Source organism: Parambassis ranga, chromosome 20 (genome assembly GCF_900634625.1).
Source record: "Parambassis ranga chromosome 20, fParRan2.1, whole genome shotgun sequence".
NCBI lineage: Eukaryota > Metazoa > Chordata > Actinopteri > Ambassidae > Parambassis > Parambassis ranga.
In genome coordinates, this window is record NC_041040.1 from 14,331,500 (window position 1) to 14,347,050 (window position 15,551).

Below are 15,551 nucleotides of genomic sequence, written 5' to 3' on the forward strand. Positions count from 1 at the left end.
TCAGGAACTCAGTGACAGATGCAAAAGTCGGAGCTCAGCTAGTTCAGAGCAAGGGATCATCTCTGAGGCTGAACAGGAATGTGCCACTGAAGAAAATGTCATTGACGAGATCATGGATAACCTCGACGTACCTGGCAAGCTAAAGGAGGAATTAGCTTCTCTCTCTGTGTACACAAACAATGAGAGTGATGCTAAAGAAGAAGTGGAGGTGCCACCAAAAGAAAACACCAACCTTTCCTCCCCAGAAGCAGCTAATGTTGATGTGAGGTCCATCATTAAAAAATTATCAGAGAGTAAACAATCTGGATTGGACAGCCTGTCCACAGAGGCAGAAAAGAACAAACCAACAAGCCCGACAACTGAAGAGAATGACGATCGAAAAGGTCAGGAGGGTGTGACCAAACATCCCTCAGCTGACACCGATTCAAACCAGCATCCTGAAGAAATGCAGCTTTATAGTACACTGATGGTACAAGACAGCCAAGAGGACTCACAGCCAGAATACCAGGAAGAAGACAGATCAACTCAAGACATCAATGGATTAGTCCACAGTGAGAAAAACCTTGACCAAGAGAGTTGCAGTTTCAAAGCAGAGGAGCAAGTATCTAGGCAGCTACAGACAGAAAGTGAGGAAAGCATGAGTATCCCTGATAATGATGAAGAATCAGATGCAAATGAGGACAGACACAAAAGTGCCAATATAGTTTTAGAACAGAAAGCAAGTGGATCCAGCTCAGAAGCAGGAGAGCAGCGTAGCTCAGAAGAAGAGCCAGAAGTTGCACATGAGGAGGTAAAACAAGAGAGTTGTGCAAGTCACTCTGAAGAGGAAGAGGAGGAGGAGGAGGAGGACAAGCTGCAAGACTCCAATTGCTACGTGGAACTGAATGTGGGACAGAAGGGAAGAGTATCAAGCCCAGAGGGAGAGGACATATTGAAAGGGCTGAGCAACTCATCTCAGCCCGAGTGTCTGTCCGACTCGGAGAAGGAACAGCAGAGTCAGACATGCAGTATGGGACTTAATGTCAGTGTTGATGAAAGCACAGGGAACTCAGATGTGGAGGAGTCATCCTCAGAAGAGGAGCAGCCAGAGGCTGTGCGTAAGGAACTGAAGGTTATCATTGAGGAAAGTCAGTCTGATGAAGAAAGAGAGGACATGGAAGAGCCACATCTTCCAGATGACGCAAAGCAAAGTAAAACATATAAAGGACTGAAGCCTTTGATAGAGGAGGCAGAGGAAGAGTGGCTGAGCTCAGAGGATGAGGACCAAATCTGTGATGAGACTAAAAACATTCTGCCTGAAGACAATGGCAGCAGTTTGATAAAGTCTGAATGTTTAGAGAAAGATTATACATTTAATGCTGATGATGACAGTGGTAATGACCACAACAGCTGTGAGGAGCATGAAGAGCAACCACAGATCGAAGATGAACTTATAAGCAGCTCTGTTGAAGAAGAGTTAAGCTACTATGAGAAGGAGTCCAGCTCAGAGGAGGAGCAACCCCTTATGGACAGACACATGGACGAAAGTCAATATCAGGAAGCTCCGCTGTCTGTCATTACAAAATGTGAAAAGCATGTGCAAAAGCTCAAGCATCAGCCTGAAGAAATAACCTCCCAGTCTGTTGCAGAGAGAGTCGTTCTTCTGGAAAAGCAGGTCGCTGAAGCCCAGAAAACACAATGTGCGTCTGCCTTTAGACATGTCTCACAAAGGAAAGCCCCTCCTGAGTCAGACCTAGAGAATTCTCCTTCTGAATCGCCCACGACTCAGTCGGCTCTCTGCACCCGATCAGCTCCTCAGTCGTCGTTATCTTTCAGCTACGACTCCAGCGGGGTCATAACCACAGAGCCCGAGGGCAGCAGGGTCAGATCCATCAGAGAAATGTTCTTGGCAAAGAGTGCCACAGATATTACGCAAAGACGTCGCCCATCAGAGGAGCTTAGGGCTGAGACTTCAATCAGCGGTGGCTACCAGTCCCAGACTTCGAGTGAGCTGTCCAGTGGTGAAGATGATTCTTCACGTAAATCAATCACCAAAGGTTTTGTGAGGAGAACAATTGAAAGACTTTATGGAAAGAAAGACTCTCCTCCCGATGAGGAAGTGGGTGAAAGACCCCCATCTCAGCCAAAGCAGAAAAAGAACAGCTCGAGCATCTTCTCTCCGTTCCACACAGCCCGAGAAAAAGCAATGTCTGAATTATCTTACTTCAACTCTACAAACGCTCTGAACACCCTGAGTGAAGCGACCAGGTGCATTGCTTTTAATGCACAGGTCGGGCCTGGAGACAGCGTTCCTATTGATAATGGACGATGGCTCATTAATGAGAATACAGTGATCAGAAAGTCTGTTTCAGATCCAATTGGAATAAACAAAACCTTTACAAACACGCCAGTAGGGGAAGAGATGTGTAAAGACACAGAGGACAAAACTCTATATTCTCTCATTAGCACCAAGCCTGAAGAGGAAGAAAAGGCTAAGACACTTTCAAGAAAGTGCACATATTTTGCTTTGCCTCACGCCAGTGATTCAGATGCATGTCAGGACGACCAGAGCTCAGTGGGCAGGAGCAGCATGAACGGCGACAGTGTGATGGAAGCAAAGGACACTTCAGAGGACAATAAAACCTGGGCAGAGAGAAACGGCATGCTGCCCAGCGTTACTGACTTCAAGATGAAGGACAACAAAGTGCACCCACTTGTGGAGCTTCCACCTGAAGGCGAGGTAGTAGTGGTGCAGCCTGGGAAAGGCCAGGCTGTCGTTAACAGAAGGATTCAAGATCCTGATATGTTGGACATACTGTATAACTTCTGTGGTCAGAATTGTCCCATACTGTAAAGGTGTGCGTCCACATAGCGCCTATCAAAAAAAACAGATTGTGTTTCATCACCTTGAGTGAAGACACACCTCTCAGCAGGAGCGATCACATTTGGCTAATCTGTGTTCTGACTGATGTCTTAGAGCTTGTGGCATGGTAACGTCCAAAACAAGCTTCTGTTCCATTTTTAACTAAAGTGCTCTGAGAGGCCGCACAAAAATGGCCCTCTGGAAAAAAACAAGATGCTCTGTGGACACCAAGTTGTGTAACTGAATTCACGTCACAGACACGTTCATCTACAAAGACCTTAGTTCAGGCTAATATTCGTTTTGGTGCCTACATCTTGATGTTGCCATAGCCTTGGCATAATACACGATCATGTGAGCTAACTGCTAACAAGCCAACATTCAACTTTTCTATGTATATTATCAGCTTGTGGTAAAATGTTTGTCAGTTTGTGCTCCTTGTTTAGAGTAAAAATAGGGAAGGTTTGATTGTGTATTTGCCATGCACACACCAGAGCAGCTCTTTTCTTCTTAAAGGTTGCCTGTCAACACAACAAGAACTCAGAGCATTACTGTAATCTTGTTTTAAAACTTTAAAAAGATCAACTCCTCCCCCGCAGATGTCAGGCAACAACGCCAATCCCAGCTGCACCCGAGTAAAGGGGGTCAGTTCACAGCGGCAGCTCAGGTTTGGCATGCGCTTCAGGTCCAAACGGTGCCGTTTCTTTTTTCTAAAAAGAGGATAAATTAACAGCAGGTCATGTGAAAGATGTAGAAATTATGACATTAAAGAGTGTAAATTGTACATTGGTTGTGTGCAGTGTAAATAAATGAATCATAGCTTTACTTTATCATTAGGATAAATGGTTTTATGGTTTACAACGTGGCAGCTGTGACATCTTTGTCTTTTTAAATGTGTGTGTAACAATAAAAGTGTGTGTTTACAGATGCTTCGTACTTTTTCTGGCTAAATTCTGTCAGGTATTGAGATGACCCCATGTGTCCAGAGAAGTCAAAAGGCCACGGTGGTCGTTATGTCACAGACACCTTAGGAAGCTCAGCTCTGTGCGTTGTTTTCTCTTGCTGATTCATATCAGACGTCTGAGGAGGAGCGGAGACCTCTGTTTTCTCACTCTCTGTTTGAGGAAGTATTCGTGTTGTTCTAAGCTTGTTTTGCTTCTCAGAAGTTGCCATCGAGCTGGCCTATGTTGTGACAGGAGCGTCGAGGAATGCGCTAAGCGAGGAGGCTGTTTACATCCGCAACTACAAAGAGAGAACATGACAGCCAGACAATTCCCACAATTCACATAATATCCCAAAATACATGATCAGTTCTAATTACACCACAACAGTGGCCACTAGATGGCGATCAATACAACCAAATCAAAGTGGATAAGGCCCAAAAGATGTCTTACGCTCACCTGCAGCAAAAAAATGTTTTATTGTTTATTTAAATAAATATTTACATAACAGCTTTGTATAAATCAAATTTCTTTTTCTTACACAACATTTTTTTTTTCCTATAACCGGCTGCTTTAACAAGGAAGAAAAAAATTAAGAGATGGATACAATGATGCTGTTAATTTGTGTCGTCAACCCCTCACGTTGATCACTGGTTGATCACGACCTTGCTCGTATTTCATTATAAATCTCATCATAGTATGCTTAAATCTACATGATAATTTGATATACACTTTAATTCATCATTACTAAGGAATAGGAGGATGATACTCTACACTAACAGAATAAAAAGCTATGTGCTGCTCCGAGAACTCATGGCTAAAAAAAAACAGGAGAAAATGAACCAACATTATTCATTCAGGCACAAACAAAGCAACTGACAGTCTCGGTGATATTTAAAAAGACACTCGTACAGTAAAGGCTACAATGCCCTGCTAAACGGTACAGTATATATGGCTCGGCTTAGAAAACACATCAGGCAGGGTGATCTAAGAGAATTAGAGCACGCAGTTAATGCCCAAGCTACAGTCCTAACCCACATCTCCTTACAGGAGTCCTGTTTGAAATGGTTCATTCGAAATGTTACAACAAAACCACTGAAACCAAACAAGCTGATGTGGGATTAAAAAAAAACAAAAAAAACATTAAAAGCTCAATAGAAATTGTGCAATTTAACACAACTTTAAACGAAGGCAGCATCACTGTCGACAGTAGGGATGAAAATGACCCTGATTGTAATATAGTTTACTACATGACAAACTGTATGAAAGGTGATTGATAAGTTCATGGCCTAAGCTAGAATAAAGATGAGCTATACAGCTCACATTATATACACATGCAGAATGATTGAAGTCAATGCATTTTGGGGAAACCCTATGGAGAAACCCTATGGGGTGTTCATGATCAAAACAGCAATGTTCAGTTGGTGTGACAGCTTGGACAAAAGACACCTTAACAAACCAAGAACAGGCTGTGATGTCACAAGTTGTTGAGACTAAAGATCATATAATTTGACTTTGTGATAACTAAAAAAAATCAAAATAAGCAGAAGGAAAACCTGGAGAATTAAGGGTGTTAAGTCAAAGTCTACAGCCTTAAAACTGCCATGTGTTGTCCTCATCCAACTTTTACTTCTGCCTTGATGTTTAAAATGTTAAGACAAAGTGTCGTGCAGTGTACAACCCTCTTTGCACTACCAAACAATTTCTTGTACCACTTTCTGTAAAGGCACCAGCTGCATCAAAACAAGGTAACAGCCTCCATCTGTGCTTTTCTGTGCATGTTTAAAATATGTAGAAACAAGTAACTATAGTTGGAGGAAAGTGTAGGTCAGTGTGGACGATGACGGTGTTGTATATCTCAGGTGTGTAAATGTAGGAGGGGTATCTGTGTTTTTTAAAAAAAGATGACTGCTTCTACACGAGGTCATAAACTTACCAATCACCTCTCTGATGTAAAAACATTAAACTATCATGAGGTAAAACTCTAAAATAACAATTTGATGTTCTGCCTCTCAGGGGTTTTCTATTGCTGTCAGGTCATGCATGTAAAATTTACACTTCTAATAAAACCAATTGTTTAATTAAAAACGTATAAAGAAAATACTCTGTTTTTTCAAAATACTATGCAGGGAGGGGTTAAAGGGTGAATTAATAACATTTTTCAACAACGACTTGTTGTTTTCATCCTGAGATTTAAACCAATCTGTGAGCTCCCCGAGGAGTCATTTTACAGTTTCTGTAGTTGATTCAGTGTTTTGGTGAGGGCGGGTCCCACTACAGGTCAGTGAGCGTCTCAGATGAATCCATCGTTACCTCTCCTGCACGCCGTCATACTGCGTCAGTTTTGGGCTGGGATGAGCGTGTTCCGCTCACAAAGTTATAAACCAAAAACTGAGAGGTGCCGAAATATTTTGTGGCAAAGAGTTTTCCATCAGGAGTGGGGTCTGAGAAAGCGATCTCGTCTTTGCTTAGGTATGAACCATATATGAAGTTATTCCTGCACAGAAAAAAAATATTAAATATGTTTAACTTGTTTCGTTCAGTTGATTAAAATTCTAATTTAGATCTTGGGGACATACTGACCTGAGGCACTCTAGCATGCGGGAGGCGATGCCCTGGCGTCTCATCATGCTGACAACCCAGATCCGGCTGATGCCACAGATGGCGGGCTCTGGTGTGGTGGAGCAGCACCAAGCTCTCTGACGCTCAAACATCAACTTCTCTCCTTCTGATCCCTCTGGTACAGGCTCCTCAATCACCCTGTAACCCTGCCAGCATCCACGAGACTCAGTTTATTTAAACCAGCAGTTCTGTATGTATTTATCCACATTAATTACAACTCTGTAAGCACATATTGGCTGACACAGAGCTGTGATATCATACCTCCTGTATGTGCTCTGCTATGAGACAGCCGGCCACTTTCTTGTCATTCGAGATGAAGAGGAAGGTTTTAGTCTGAGAGGGGCATTTGGTCTCCACCTGCTGGAAGCCGAGGTCATTGTCCACCATCTCCCGGATCTCCTCAACCTGAGTAGAGTAACAGTTAGCAAACAGTCAGGAAATAACATACAGGTTGTAGCAGGAGAGATTTAAAAAAATGTGATAAAGCTGGAGGACATATGTGGGGATATTTAACTCTGCAAACACACCTTCTTCAGAGCATACTTGGGATCATCTGGCAGGACAAGAATGATCTTGCCATCAGGATACTCTGACAGAATCCTCTCCTTTTTCCATCCCTAAAAAAAAAGATGTTTATTAAAGTGTTAACAAGTTACAGTTAATGTTGAAAAAGCTGTTTACATTGTCAGCTAAACAGAGAGAAATATAAACAGAGGTTAAAGGTGATATATATATATTTGTATCCTGTTTGTGTCACTTGTCCATTTAAAAGATTTGATAAATTGAAAAAGACGCAATTTTTGGTAAAACTCTGTTTAAGACGATGCACATTACATTGAAGATACATATTTACAAAGATGTATAGTTGTCTTTTGTGCTTTGAAGAGCCAACACACACCAATTATTATTATCTTACCACATATTTGACAGCGCTGATGAACTGGTTGTGGAAGAGTAAATGCTGAGATTCATCCTCGGGGTTGGCAGCAGAGTAAAGCATCCCACACACACTGCAGGCCACGGCTCCAAAATGCTTCTGTCCTGCATCCTATGGCACAAAAGAAAAAACAAAAATAGTCAAGTAAAAATAGTGTTTTATCTATGGGGTTCGTGGCTTTGAAGAGAGGGATAGAGTGGCTTCATCTCCATATCTGAGGGCAGTCATAATATTCTAAGTAACATGCAGAATCAAACAGATATTGACTATGGCTGTAAGCTACACAAATACCACAGCAGTACTGAAACAAAAGTGACTGAAGAGGGAGTGAACTAATATACTCACAATAATAGTCTGGGTGCCATCTTTGTCAGCCTCCTTTAGTTTCTTGACTTCTTTTTGCAGACAACCATCAGAGAGAGGAGTCTCACCACCCTGAGGCTTCGCTGCTCCACTGTGATGCAAACGCACATCACATTATTACAAGGTTAAGTCGCTAAAAGGAAATACATGTCAAACAAGTTAAGAGAAGCTTCTTACTCTTGACAAGGCTTTTCTGACGTATTCTCCTCTTTCTTGACAGTCTCTGTCTTAGTCTCTGGAGGAGGATCCACAGCAGAGACTGGAAGAAAAGTGACACGTATTACACAGCAGAACATATAGATGCATTGGATTGTTATCAGAAAATATTAACTTATTAAAAACATCATATAAACAAACTCTTCTTCTGCTGTACACTGTTATTGTGATGTTATAATCAGATTAAATGCTTTCTGAGTTATGTCTTGAAAACTGAATCCATCCTGCACTTATTACTGTGAAAATATGAAAACAAAATAACACTAAATTAATACCTGCAGGCTTTTCTTCACACTGCCGTGGATCATCAGGGGTGGGAGCCGGTGAAAGTGGATCAGCTGCATCCTGTGGATGCAAGAGAGAGGTGATAAGTAACATTTACAGCTGCTGGTGACACATCTTAATGGAATCATTTATTTTTGACTCACCTTGCATTTGCCACCCTCCTGTGATGGAGGGTTTGGCGGTTTCTGAGGCACTGAAGAAGCAGCATCAGGACTGGCTGAAGCTGCTGCTGTTATCTTAGTCTGCTTCAGCTGTGCTACAGTGGTCCCTGCTGTCTTTAACTGAGGAGACGCAGAAGCAGCAGGCGCCAACTGACCAGGAGTTGAGACGGCTTTAGACTGTGGTGTTAAGACGGAAGTCTTCATTTGAGAATTAGGCGGTTTTGCTGAAGCTGCTGCCGTAGCTGTAGCCTTTGTTTGGACGGGTGCTGGAACAGCAGGTTTTGACTGTGCAGGCTTCAACTGAGCTGAAGCTGCGACATTTGGCTTCATCTGACCGGGGATCTGTGCACCAGGTGAGCTCTGAGCTTTGGGATTGGCCTGATGGGCAAGTTGTGATGAAACAGTGGGTCTAGGTTGAGCTGCAGAGCTTGACTGAAGGCTAGGTCGTACAAGCTGTGCAGGCCCTGCCTTTGGATTGGGCCGTTTTGGAACTGGCATTGGGTCATCATCTAGTTCAAAGTCATCAGGGGAGTACTTGGGCCTGGGTCGGTAGGGTTTGTATTCAATTTCAATCTTCGTTTTTTGAGCATTTAATCCGTTGGGCATGGGAGGAGGCATTGCAGGGAGCGACCTCTTGGTGGCTGATCGGGTCACTTTTGGAGCAGGCCCAGGAGTAGCTGAGTCTGCTGCTGCTTGACAGGCCTTAGCCTTACTCTGCCGTGTTGTTCTTCGGTTTTCAGTACTAGGACCTTCAGTTTTAGAGACTTCAGTTTTGGCAGGTTCTGTTTTAGCAGGTTCCATTTTGGAGGATTCCGTTTTAGTGGGCTCAGTTTTAGAAGTTTCGCTTTTAGCCAGTTCAGTTTTGGAGGTTTCAGTTTTAGCCAGCTCGGCCTGTGGAGTCTCAGCTGTGGGAGTGTCTGCCTTTGGTGGAGCAGATTGACTAGCTGTGGTGGCAGGACTTGTGGGTGAGGTTTTTAAAGGACTGGCTGCCGGTGGAGAAGCTGTGCTTACAGGACTCATTGGAAATAGGGAGGTGCCCAACAAAGGTGCTTGCCAGTCCATGTCTGAGAACATCTGGTTTGCCTGGTCAGACTTTAGTTTCTTTACACGTGCCCAAGACATTTTCTCCCTCTGCAGTTCAACCTGTCTCAGTCTCTGATATCTAGTTAGCTTCTTTTTTTCATGGGCTTTCAGCGGCACTGAAACCTGTGTGATGAAGAAGCGTCTCTTCTGAGGTTGTTCTGCTGCAGGCTTGGTCTCAGCTGATTCAGTGGTTGAGGACTGGGCTGCAGTTGTCTCCTCAGCAGGGGTCACTGAGGCAGCGCATCCTTCTGGTCCAGCAGGAGTCGCAACATTAGTCGTGTCTGGATCTTGTGTGTCAACAGGGGGAGGGTCTGTCTTGCTGGCTTCACTCTTGGCTGCTGCTGATGCTGCCGATGCTGCTGCTGCTGCTGCAGCCGCTGCCGCCGCAGCTTGTTTTTCTTCTTCTATCTTCTTCAGCAGCATGCTGTCTGTTGCAATGTCCTCTGCAATTTCCTGACACAGGGCTAAGAGGTTCAGCTGCTGTCTGTTTGCTTGCTTCTTTGCTGCGGCCGCCTTCTGCTCAGCCAGTGCAGCGAGACGGGCTTTGGTTCTCGCTTGTGTGTTCATTTCTTGCTTCTTGGGTTTTTCGGGCTCCTGTCCCTTTCTTTCATCTTCAGGCTTTTCAGCTGGGCTGTTTTTCATAACATTGCTCCCATCCTTATTCTTTTCATTAACTTTTTCTTCAGACTTTGGAGGTGTTTCCGGTGGTTTTTCTATCACTGCAATGTCACCGTTTTCTTCATTCTCTTCCTCTGCCACTACAATCTCACGACCAATCTCTATATCCTCTAGAATCTGCACTTCTTGTAGGTTCAAATTACCATCAGCATTTTCTGTCCCCACTGTGTTACACTCCTCAGTTGTGCCTTGAGGATGAGGATGAGAATTTGTCACCTCCATCTCTGAGGTATTCGTGTCGGATGGTTGCTGTTCAGAATCTTGCAAATGCTGAGAGTCTTCCTCTAAGGGCAAAACGTCTGTGCCAGTCTTCTGATCTAACTCCACACCTGAACCATTCAAAATCATCTGATTTTCTACTGACACACTGTCTGGACTCACCTCCTCTGACAGCACAGCTGACAGACCCGATTCAGCTGCAGCCTGAGTGACAATGTCCAAGGAAATATCACTTTCAAGGACTGGTTCTAAGATCACATACTCCTCAGGTGCACCAGCTTGTACCTCTAAATCTGTGGTGGCTGTTGTAGTTGTTGTCACCATGATGTCTGCATCCTCCTGCACCTGTTCAGAAATCTCTGTGGCACTGATGCTCTCTGGAAAGCCATTTTTTTCAGTGGCTTCTTCTGACCGGCCATCTGGCACGCTGATGTCATCACTTGAGCTGATCAGTGCAAGTTGTTTCACATCTATAGTTGTGTTACCCTCCTCCAACTGTGCAGGAACAGGACTCTCTGGTGTATTGACAGTTTGTACTTCCATTTCAGTTGGGAGGGATTCCTCATCTTCCAAGCGTGGGTCAGCAATGTTGTTATTTGTAGAAAAGTTGGATGCTCCGTCTTCCATCTGCTGTACATCTTTGTTCTGTACATCCAGTAAAGAAACGCCATCATGCTCCTCTGCTGCCGTTGAAACTTCCCTGCCATCGATACTTTCAGGACTACTGATGGGCTCGTACACTATCTCCTCAACTTTTGTCTGATTCACCGTCTTAATCTGCTCTTCTGATGTCTGAATTACAGTATTAGTGTCATCTGTCTGGCCACAAACAAAAACAATCACTTCGCTGCTTTCAACTCTTTGTCCTTCAACATCATTGATGGACTTGACCTCATTACTCACTTGCCTTCCTGTCTCCTCTTCTAACACATAATCTATCCTTTCAGGTGTTCCACTTATTCCATCTACATCCCCCTGGACATCCTCAGCACAAGGCTCTGTCTGTCTGTCATTTTCTTTATTATCCATATTAGCGACAAGAACAGGCTTTTGAATTTCACTTGATGAGGACACAGTGTGTTCACTGACTTCCTCTGTCACATGGTTTTGCTGATTTGCTGGATAAGAAGTCTCCCCTGGCACTGCATAAGTTTCCATATTAGTCTGAACACATTCAGAAGCAGACTCATCTTCATTTTGCAGACTCTCTTGAACAGAATTGATCTTGTTTTGGTTTTCTGCATCAGATCTCTGGTCAGAAGTGTTCTCTAGGGTCACGGTTGTCTTCATTTCTACTTGATTCTCAGCAGCATTAACCTGCTCACTGTTTCCTTCACTCTTTGTAAAATCCTTTGGTTCTGGAGTGTCAGTGGTCAGCTCACTCCCCTCCTCACTTCCCTGATTTTGCATTTCTTCTGTTGAATTAGAAGTCTCCTCTGATGCCTCTGTAGCCTGTATTTCCATTTCTTTTGGAATCACAGCTGCACTGACACATTCTGCATTTGTGGAAACCATTAAACCTTCGTGGTCGTTTTCAGATTCCGGGTCAGTGATTTCCTGACTTGTCTGGATTTGTGGAGAAATAGTAATCTGTGCTTCCATTTTGTTTTGATTCAAAGACTGTGTATGCACGTCTGTGACATGTTCATGGACATCCTGCCTCTGTTGGTTTTCCACAGCATGTGGAATGTTACAAACCTTCTCTGGTGATGCTGTAGTGTCCATAGCTTCCATTTCTGCTGAAGGAACTAATTCAGAAACCTCTGATGCTGACAAAATAGGTTTTTCCATTTTGATTGGAGTCTCTTGTAAAGTTGCAGATTCACCTTTCATCTTATCTTCATTCACATTTTCAGAAGTTTCAATCAGTATGTCTTGATGAATCTCTTTGGATGTGTCATCCGTAGGGTGCACATTGACTTCTTGGCTTTTCTGACTTTGCATTTCCATCGCAGGCATTGAATTCTCCTCTGTTTTTGTTGGCAGGACTAAGTCTGCTTTTTGCATTTCCACTAAAGGAGCTGGACTTGAAACTTCCACTGTCAATGTAGTCTGCATTTCTACTTCAATGCTTTCTGGTGCGGTGACAGATTTCAAAATGCTGCCATTTTCAACCTTGTGATTTCCATGAAGTTCAGTTGATGTGTCCGTGGTAGGTTCACTGACACCCTGGCTCACCTGGCTGTGTGCTTCCACTGCTAGTGTCTGTATGTCTGCTTCTGCAGGATTTTCTGAAGCAGCAACACATTCAGAATCCTCTCTGCTCATGCAACATGCTGTCCCTAATTCTTCTGGAACTTCAGGCTTGTGTTCACTGACCTCAGGCTTCACCTGGCTTTCTGGTGGGTTAGAAAACTGGTGTGCTGTGACAATTGGCACTGCAGTTTTGCTTTGACTATCTGAACTACAACATGTTTCCATACTTTCAGATGTATCAGCTGTAACTTGAACTTCTGTAAATATGGCTGTAGGACCAATGATGTCCTGACGCTCCTGGTTCTGCCCTTCCTCAGTAGGTCCTGGAGTAGAAATCTCTGCTGTTACTCTCATTTGTGTTTCTATACCGCATTCAGAGTTCACAGTGTTGCTGTTTTCCATTATTTTACAATGTTCACCCTCATGATCCTCATGAAAATTTGTCGGTATGTTTGTAGTAGCTTCCCTAGCATCCTGTATTTTCTTGCTCTGAGTTTCCACTGCAATAGCTGGACTAGAAGTCTCCTCTGAGGCCTGTATATCCACAGTAGCTTGGCTGTCTGGTGCATGCTCTGTTTCTCTGCTTGAAGAATCATCTTTAGCTTCTGTGTCGTCATGAATTCTGTGGTTCTCCTGATTTTGTATTTCCACACCTGGAGCCTCTGGAACAGTGAAACATTCAGAAAGCACCTCCTTTTGGTATTCCTCAGGAACAGCCTTACAATGAGGTGTTAATATTTCAGTAGTCAGAGAGTTATGGCTCAGTTGTTCCACAGCCAAAGCTCCAGGAAAAGCAACAGTGCAAGTTGACAGTGAGTCAACTGATTTTGTCTTGCTCTCTTCAAGCTTTTCCTCAATTTTGTTCACATCATCACATGGGCTGGTGACCATATCAGACACCTGGCCCTGTGTATCAACTGACTTGGATTCAAAAGTAACTTGAATTTTCACACTGAGATCTGTTTGAGTCTCTAAAACGCCAACAGACTCTGCCAGATTTTCATTACTGTGACCCTCTGAATTACTTTCTTCTACCAGGATCTGTTCAGGTGCTGAGTCTGTTTTGCTTTCTTCATCTAGTACAATATTTGTATAGCCTGCAGAGACACTGGCTACCTCTGGCTTGCCATGGTCACCTTCCTCATTTTCACATTTTGAATTCCTCTCAGAAAAAATTTCCGTAATCTCATTTTCTTTAGATTCTGTGCTCATGTCAGTCTGACTCTCTGGTCTCGAGGCTGAATCGGTCTTTTCATCTGCCAGTTCTTCACCATCACACCTTAAACTCACCTCTCCAGTAACAGAACATAGTGGTTCACCATCTACATCCTCTTGGCTTTTACTGGACTTTGCTTTATCTGTCTTTTCACTTTCTGTAGTCTTAGATGTGACAGGGTCTAATGTTTCTCTTGATGATGCTGGTATTTCATCTTCTGCCAGCTTTTGGCTCTCTAAGGTTTGAAGATCCTTTTGTTTGCTTTCTTTAGCTGCAGACTCAGATTTGATGCTTGTCTCAGCGCTCTCTGTTACCGAGGTTTCCTCTGACACCTCTTGTGTATTACTCTCTGGAGTTGTAAGTCTGTCTTGTTCAGTGAAAGTCTCTGCAGATATTTCTGTCTCACTTTGATTGGCCTCACATGTGCCTTGAACACAAGGCAAATCTGAGAATCTACCATAATTGTGGTCCATCTGTACAGGATCCTTAAGTGGAGATGGTAAGCCGTGGCTTGTATCAGGTGGGTCAGAAGATGACTCCTCAGCTTTACGCTTGGCTTTGTTTGAATATTTTCTGATGCAGCGGGCTTTGTCTTCATCATCCCGCTCTCTAAAGAAGTCCACCTTGCTACCATCACTACTCAAATCATCTTCCGACTCTGTGGAGGCTGTTCGCTTAAGGGAAGCTTTGGAGTTGGCTCTCTGTGAGGGAGCTTCTCCACAGGAGGCACTTGTGGCTTTCAGGAGCTTGGCTTTTTTCACAGGTGGGTCAGAAACGGTTAAGCTGGATTCCTTCAGAGGGGAAGTGTGTTTGGGTGACTTGGCTGGTTTATATACTTCTTCCCCTGAATCAGAGAGTTTTTTCTTAGTCCATGGGGGTGCTGTCTTCTCTTGTATGTTTCCTGTTATGAGGGATTGATTATGGGCAGCAGGTGCAGTTTTGGATGGCAGAGCGTCATCATCCTCATCCAACTTTCTGATCTTGGCTTGAGGATCGAGGGGAGCTGATCCTCTCTTTGGGGCCGGCATTCTGCAAAAAATATTTCACACACACATGATAAAGAGACGACAACAAAACACATGCAACTTAAAAACACTGTTACCATTAACAAATGGAAGAATCAGTTTTCCTAGCATCCTGCAACTCCTGTTTTCATTTTGTTTGTGCCAATAAAATGTGAATAAAGAGGATGCAAACATCATATATCTGAAGATACATGTAAAACACAAATTAAAGAGTACAGTTATATAACCATGAACTATAATCCCTTTAAACATGCATTAACTGTTACCTGTTTTCCTACAAGCAACAAGGCTGGCAGGCTAAGACTGGACATAAACACAGACAAATCGTCGTTAAAGTAGGTGGCTAACGAGGTACACAATGTACAATTTTCAATCCCTCGCGTACATATAATCTCTACAGATGAACTTACTACTTGCCTAATAGTAGACAGATATTGCTGTCACCAGGAGTTGAGCAGACACAAATGGACTGTTAGCTAGCTAAAAGTGGCTAGCATGCTAGCTGGAAGTCCACAGTGACGGGAGCTAACGTTAGCAGCAGCAACTCGCAACAAATGAGCGGACCGAGTCTCGCTGTTCAAGTCAGCCTAAACAGCAACCCGACAGACGGAGAGGAGCGTTTACAAAGCAAAGCTCACGATAATAATGTCAGCGGAAAGGTAAAGGTACGACATTCGTCAGTGGAACTCACTTTGATGTTTTCTTTTTCAACAACAGCTGTTTTTTTCCTGTGAATAAAAAATTAACTGTACTTCCGGAGGGAAAAGGCG

The 15,551-nt window shown here is 43.5% G+C and overlaps 1 protein-coding gene across 1 annotated transcript; it reads right to left on the reverse strand.

Moving 5' to 3' along the window:
- Positions 1 to 4,464: 4,464 nt before the first annotated feature.
- LOC114453120 (mucin-17-like) lies at positions 4,465 to 15,537 on the reverse strand. The gene is made up of 10 exons (XM_028432786.1): positions 15,473 to 15,537; positions 8,347 to 14,785; positions 8,194 to 8,263; positions 7,880 to 7,961; positions 7,685 to 7,793; positions 7,319 to 7,450; positions 6,930 to 7,019; positions 6,664 to 6,807; positions 6,364 to 6,548; positions 4,465 to 6,277 (listed from the first exon to the last, which is right to left on the reverse strand). The coding sequence occupies exons 2-10, from the start codon at positions 14,782 to 14,784 to the stop codon at positions 6,109 to 6,111; spliced, it is 7,419 nt and encodes a 2,472-aa protein (XP_028288587.1). The 5' UTR covers position 14,785; positions 15,473 to 15,537; the 3' UTR covers positions 4,465 to 6,108.
- Positions 15,538 to 15,551: the final 14 nt, after the last annotated feature.

What these genes read in the sequence shown, in the direction of transcription:
- LOC114453120 (XM_028432786.1), bottom strand. Translation starts at nt 14,784, where the DNA reads ATGCCGGCCCCAAAGAGAGGATCAGCTCCCCTCGATCCTCAAGCCAAG. An exon ending in CCAAGTATGCTCTGAAGAAG is followed by an intron (nt 6,808 to 6,929) that starts GTGTGTTTGCAG and finishes TACTCTACTCAG; the next exon opens with GTTGAGGAGATCCGGGAGAT. An exon ending in CGCATGCTAGAGTGCCTCAG is followed by an intron (nt 6,278 to 6,363) that starts GTCAGTATGTCC and finishes TTTTCTGTGCAG; the next exon opens with GAATAACTTCATATATGGTT.